General features: G+C 33.4%; 1 protein-coding gene and 1 long non-coding RNA gene across 2 annotated transcripts; both read left to right on the top strand.

Moving 5' to 3' along the window:
- The first annotated feature begins 1,369 nt into the window (after positions 1-1,369).
- On the top strand, positions 1,370-3,714 carry LOC136823499 (anoctamin-6-like). Its single transcript, XM_067079688.1, has 5 exons — positions 1,370-2,288; positions 2,538-2,610; positions 2,801-2,901; positions 2,996-3,074; positions 3,425-3,714. Exons 1-5 carry the CDS (start codon positions 1,398-1,400, stop codon positions 3,712-3,714), a joined length of 1,434 nt encoding a protein of 477 aa, XP_066935789.1. The 5' UTR covers positions 1,370-1,397.
- A 726-nt stretch (positions 3,715-4,440) lies between these two features.
- LOC136823481 (uncharacterized) lies at positions 4,441-6,485 on the top strand. Its single transcript, XR_010849040.1, has 3 exons — positions 4,441-4,547; positions 5,428-5,524; positions 6,268-6,485. It is a non-coding gene; the product is annotated as an uncharacterized lncRNA (long non-coding RNA).
- The last annotated feature ends 31 nt before the right edge of the window (positions 6,486-6,516 follow it).

The following is a 6,516-nucleotide window of genomic DNA, read 5'->3' as shown; positions in this document are numbered from 1 at the left end:
CCCCAAAACCAATTATAATAGTAAGACAAGAGAGTCAATATTTGATTGGTTTGATTGTTGTTCCATTGTATTCAATTGGCGTTCGATATGTTCGATCGTTTTTCGGCTGTGTTTGATTGCTTTAAAGATGGCCAATTTCTAGTTGCAAAGCGAGAAAAAGTTAGTGCTCAATGCTGTTTAATATCCTGTTATCCATATATTAACTCAAAACAGTAGTTAGCAGGGCCTGAAATAACAATAATTTGATGGTCGGACATGATGTCTGAAGCAAACTGACATTAGTAGAGGGCATTTTTTGTGCTATAATTTTGACTTGAAGTAAGCTTAAAATGGATTAATTGTTTTCTTTCAAACACAGAATAGAGGACATTTTTAACTGCAGAGAGTTTCTCTGTGTAAATAAGAAGGTTGTTAATTTTAAATTTACGTAAATAATCTTTTAATTAGTTTAAATATTTTAAGAGACTGAAAATATGGGTCAGACAGAATCTACTTTGGTCAGACATTTCATCGATTGGGTCGGACAATATCCAATGTCCGACCGTTATTTCAGGCCCTGAGTTGGGTTATGAGACTCACATTGCAGTAAGGCAGACATATATGTAATCCAAACCTTTCAGATGTTGACAATTTGCCTGATCTTAAAGAGCTTTAGTGTGAAAGAAAACATTTTCACATCATTTGCCAAATATATTAAGGAAATCACAAGGCCAATTAAAACATAGATATGAACTAGATATAAATGCATCTAAATAAAATTGAATATATTACCTTTGATTTGGTTCGACTGGTTTGATTAACCTAGAAACAAAATAATTTATCCTAAACATTTGTTTGCTAAGGGGATTTTTAACCCTTTAAACAATATAAATTGGGTAGCTCCTCTTTGAAGAAAATGTACTGGAATATGTTTGAAATCAATTTTTTTTTTATTTGAAACATTTTGTAGCACACTATTTTAAAATTTAACACATTTAAATTTTTGAAAATGTGAAGCCGTTAGACGTTCAACACTCACATAATGTAAAACATTTTCTATTTTTAGTAAATTTATAAAAATGTGTAGGGAATTATGTATTTTTCAACTATTTTGGAGTTCAGAAAAGTAATTCATGGATTCAATCGCTTATTTTGATTTCTTCAAATTCCCATGGAATACAGTTGAAGGAAAGGTGTCCCATTGGCAAGCAAAAGGGCATGAAATATATATTAAAAGATTGCCCTTATTCAATTCATACCAGACTGAATTTATTTTAAACTTCTAACACAAAAAGTATCGATTATTTTTATTGTTTCCTTCCCTAGACTGAATTAAGAAAAGTCTTGGATGGATTGATTTATTAATTCTTCTTATTCTTTTTATAGAAGGATGGAAGCTATAAAATAAGTTATAAAAGATGGAAGACACGTACATTAGAAAGGGTCAAGTCGACTTTCAAGACGGTGATGACAGTGGTGAGCACAAGACACACGGTGAAGAGGCTAATAGTAGATTAGCTGGATTGTTTGAACATTCAAAATGGGATATGAATGACACACATAGAAAGAAAGAACTTCCACCTCTGAAAGACACTGTTTCTATATTACGGAAGAAGAATTCTAAAAAGCAAAAGGAGCTTGCCGAAAAATGGCATGAAAAAACAACGCCAGCCAAAGTGAAAAAAGAATTGGGTTTTGATTCTAGTGATTCAAGGACTAATTTAGTAGAAATTGAGGAGTCACCAAGACGAAATAATAACAAACTACAACAGAGGGAGAGCGTTGGTGATAATTATTCTTTTGTCAATCCTGGTTTTGATAACAACCTAAAATACAAAAATGACAATATATATGAAAAGGAAAGCAACAACAATAAAATAGACTTGGAAAGTAATAGTGAGAACATCGCAAGGACTAATTCTTTAACTCACAAGGAAAATTTGTTTAAAGTCGTCAATAGAGATACTACATTGGATCTAGAAGATGATATTAACAATAATGATGACGATGGAGAAGAATCAAAGACTGATTATCGTAAACTAGCATTAGAACTTGCAACAAACTCTTCAAAATCTAAGAAAAATATAGAGAGGTACTCTTTACCCGACTTTGTTTTGACATATAATATACATGATTCAGACACACTCCATAAAAAAGAAAGAGAAACTTTTGAAGCCAAGATGCGAGATGAAGATATTAAAATTGCTTATGATATTATCGGCGAAAATATGTATGTTCAACTATATCCGACCTTTGAAAGATTATGTCAAGAAGCAGAAACTGTTGCACTTGAAATGCCACTGGAAGGGGTAATTCTTGTTCCTTTAGATAATTTGTCTAAAATATCTCTGAAGAAATGCTTGAAATTTTGGATTACGACTATGTTTTTTAATAAAACGAAAAGTTTATGCTGAAAAATATTTGTTGAAATGTTTTTTGAATCATAACTTAAATTTATGATTGAAAAAAAACAAAGGTATCATAAAAGAACAACTCAAACCTATGTTAATGTTATACAGCATCAAATTTCTCTTCAATAATGATTTTTATCGAATTAGTTTTTAGTACAACCAGCATTTGATGATAATTTGGTGACTTCACTAAACAAATCACTGAAAACTGATGACGAAGGTAATAAATATTATTTCGTTAGTTTTCTACCAAACCATCATCATTGGACTAATCAAATACTTTGTTCAAGGTTTTAACCTGTGGTAAACTGGTCTTTCCTAAAAGAATACTTGGGATGAGGGTTCACAATATGGACAAGTTCAATAAAATGGATAGTTTATATATCGTTTTGAAAATTTCTATATTCTAGTGGATATGATTAGTGCACCATTTTGTTTGGCAACTAAAAAGTTGTTCCATGGCATCGAAGACGAGAACACTTTCTTCAGATCAAGTCACCGATCCATGCTGGTACAGTTTCTTTTTTATTTTTGATTCCTTTCCTTTTCAATTTTCCCTATTGCATTTTATAAGTTTAGTTTTAAAACCCTCAATTTCTTTCTAGACACGAAATATTTTGGAGAACTTGATCATATCTCTAGGAAAAGAAGATGAAGAAAGCATTAACATTCGTAAAAGAAAAGGTCAGTGCAAGTACTATAATAGTTTAACTTTTATTGGCTTTTAGTTAATAAACTGAAGCAAAAAAAATTATCTTTTCATATCTGCTTCCTTCTTGGTAAATGGACAGTTTTGTAATAAGTAAAAGAAAATACGTCATAATTTATTGTGATGCCCTTTAAAGTTAGGTATACAAATTATACTTTGCAATTATTCAATTATATACTAGATGCCTATTTAATCTTTTTAAAACAAGAATTTTATCAATATTTCATAGAACATTTACTTTAAATCATTCTCAGAAATGGGAAGTTTTGAGCTGACTTTTTCTATAATATATGATATTTCTGATAACCCTTATTTCCTTTAATAGGATTGACATCACTATTGGTGTCTGGTTCATACAAAGATGGCTTTGTGTTGAATGATCGATCAGCTTTGGATAATGTTTATCCATTAAAGTATACCGTTGAAGATGCACTGAAATTTTTACCACCAGATACTCGCAGGGAACTCAAGAATACCTGGTTAAAATGTTTAAAGTTCCAACCTTTGTGGAAAATCCGAAATTATTATGGAGAGAAGATCGGGCTCTATTTTGCTTGGCTAGGTAAACTAAATATTTTGTTTAATTATGTTACAATCGTGGTCGAAATCTATTGAGAATTAAGCTTATTTCCTCGTTTTTCGAAATTTGGAGTTTGGGCGAGAAAGTCGATTTTGGGCCATATCTCAAATTTAATCGGATATTTCAATTTGGCTCTGGTTTATAGACCTCCAGGCTATATTATGAGCCTTATTGGACCATTTTTGAACTTTTGGATCCTCAAATCGACCCTAAGGTCCTAAGTCTTAAGTCTCATGTTAAAACTAAGAGTTTAAACTCTACCCTTCCAACCTACTTTAGAGCACTTACAAATCGATTGTGGTTTCAAAACTTCCCGGTGGATTTCCCTTTTTTCTCCAATATTACGACATGATTGTAGATAAGAGATACTTTTCTGGAGCAATTCAATTGTTATTAATCATGTATTTGGCCCAGCAGCGCAGCGTAGTGGGCCTTTCATCTGCACAGTGCCCGTACGTTTGTTAGTTAGTTACGCAAAGCAATTAGGCGGTGTTCCGCGAGAGTACATATATTTTCCAGGCTAAACTTAGCGCTATAATGTAGAGGGATTGACAGGGATCGTCATAGCGCTATAATGTAGAGGGATCGACAGGGATCGTCATAGTCAATTTTGTCTGTCGGCTAGCATACAATTATCTATCCTCTAGCAAAGCCGAACAAAGCCATATGTTGATATATGGCTGAAGACTGTATCTTGTTATTGTCTGTATTTCGTATAGTCTACCACCTACATAGACTATCTTCAAGTCAACGTGGGAGTGTTCAGCGTGATCTCTTTTTCTCTCAAAGACTGAGAAGTAAAGAGTTCAAGAAGTAAGAAGATAAATCAAGATTTTACTGTCACTGACTGCTGCTGCCATTCATAAAGGTAAATCTCTATTGTGTGCTCCAGTAGTATCATAAGAATATTGACCTTTTGCAACAAGACACTCTGCGAAATACAAAAAATCTGCAAGGTTAATTCTCAAATTAAGGGCTAGGTAGGAGGGGGAAAGAATCAGGCAATTCCACTTATACAAAAAGTGCAGCGCCGGTCACTATTGGGTCGTTTGGTGTCTGCTTTTATTTTGAAAACAGCTATTCTATCGATTACGTCGGTCGGTCGATACACGAAACCAATGATCTCAGTCGAACGGAACCAATGATCGAACCAGATCGAACGCAATCAAACGATTAAAATTGATTGGCCGTTTGCAACAAGAACACTCTGCGAAATACAAAAACTCTGCAAGGTTAATTCTCAAATTGATGGCTAGGTAGGAGGGGTAAGAATCAGGCAATTCCACTTACAAAAAGTGCAGCGCAGGTCGTTTGGCGTCTGCTTTACGAAAATCTCAATCGAACGAATCAAATATTACCTGAAATTCTGCCGTTGGATTGAGATTTGTTTGTGTTCGACAATCGAATTTCAATTCCGTTCGATTGAGATTGTCTGGTCAAAATGAAGAAAAAAATTCTACTTGGGGTAGCAAAAACTTGAAATTCACTAATTTCAGTTCTAACCAAAATTGATTCTTGTCGTCAATCATTTAAAAAAGGTAATAGAAAGGGAAGATTTGCCTGGCCATTCGCCAAAATAAGTTCTTATCAAAATTTATAATATATTTATTCACATTTTTGCTGACTTCAGTTGTTTGCCAAAATAAGTTCTCGGCAAAAAATGTTCCCTTAAAGGTATTACTCCAGGTCATGCCTAATGATTGTACTTTTTGTTAATAAGAATCATATTTGTTTTTCTTTTTGTACAGTTTTGGACCATCTATCATCCATATACATCAAGACTGTTATCGTACATCATATCCAGACGGATTGGTTCCCACTGATTGATTGATACCCAATCTTAAGGTGAGTTTGAATTTGATTTCTTCAGGATTTATCATTAAAAGGCTTGGTAACCTAATGACTTAAGTGAAAAATCAAGTTGTGTATTACCATTTACTGCAAAATCTTTGTGAGGCTGGGGGAAACGTGGTAAAGAGAAGGCCATTGTTGGCTATAGTCTAGAGAAGGATTTCTTTTTTGATTCGTAATTTTTTGTCCTTTTTGAAACTTTTAAAGGGATAACAAGATAAAATATGAAAATTGGCTAAAAGATTCTTTCCATGGTCCTTAGTAAGCCCTCCAAATATTTTAGAGAAATAACATTCCAGAGTCAAGATATGACAATTAGAAATCTCAGTTTTTCGTACCTCACACGTACCTCACGTTGAAATTCTATTGTTTTCCAGCAGAAATTAAAAATTACAAACCTAAATATTTCGACTTTGAAAAACAAGTAGCCTGTAAAATTTGGTTTGCTAAGGACTATGGAAGGAATCTTTGGGCTGAATTTTATTTTTTATCTGGTTATCCCTTTAAGGTAGCTTGGAAATGAGATTTTCACTTGTATTTGTAAAACATCATGATCAGATTTCATCATCTCGGGTTCTTTATGTTGTGCGAAAAAATTGTGACCTATAAATGCTTGCATGCCTCAATTTTCAACAAAAAGCAAGTGTCTTCCTGAGCTTTACGATTTATGAACATGGTAGTATACTCCAGTTGAACGTGACTGTTTGGGTAATTTCGTTTTTGTTTTTATTTTTCAGGGTTCATGAAGTCCACATCATTCAGTGTATAGCTACTCTGGTCAATCTGGATTTACATTAGATAGCTTGGTTATAAAAAGCTAACTTGGATTTACACAGTTAACTCAGATTTAAAGGATTCCCCTCTATTCACTTGGCTCACCAGAATACACTTCGAATACTTTGTTTTACTCAGTTTATTTGGTTTTACTAGGCTCAATTGATATTACTCGGCTCACTTGATACTCGGCTCACTTGATATACTCGGCT

Source organism: Clytia hemisphaerica, unplaced genomic scaffold, assembly GCF_902728285.1.
Source record: "Clytia hemisphaerica strain Z4C2 unplaced genomic scaffold, Clytia hemisphaerica genome assembly, whole genome shotgun sequence".
Taxonomy (NCBI): Eukaryota; Metazoa; Cnidaria; class Hydrozoa; order Leptothecata; family Clytiidae; genus Clytia; species Clytia hemisphaerica.
The sequence above is the reverse complement of the archived record's forward strand: the minus strand, read 5'-3'. Positions and strand labels throughout refer to the sequence as shown.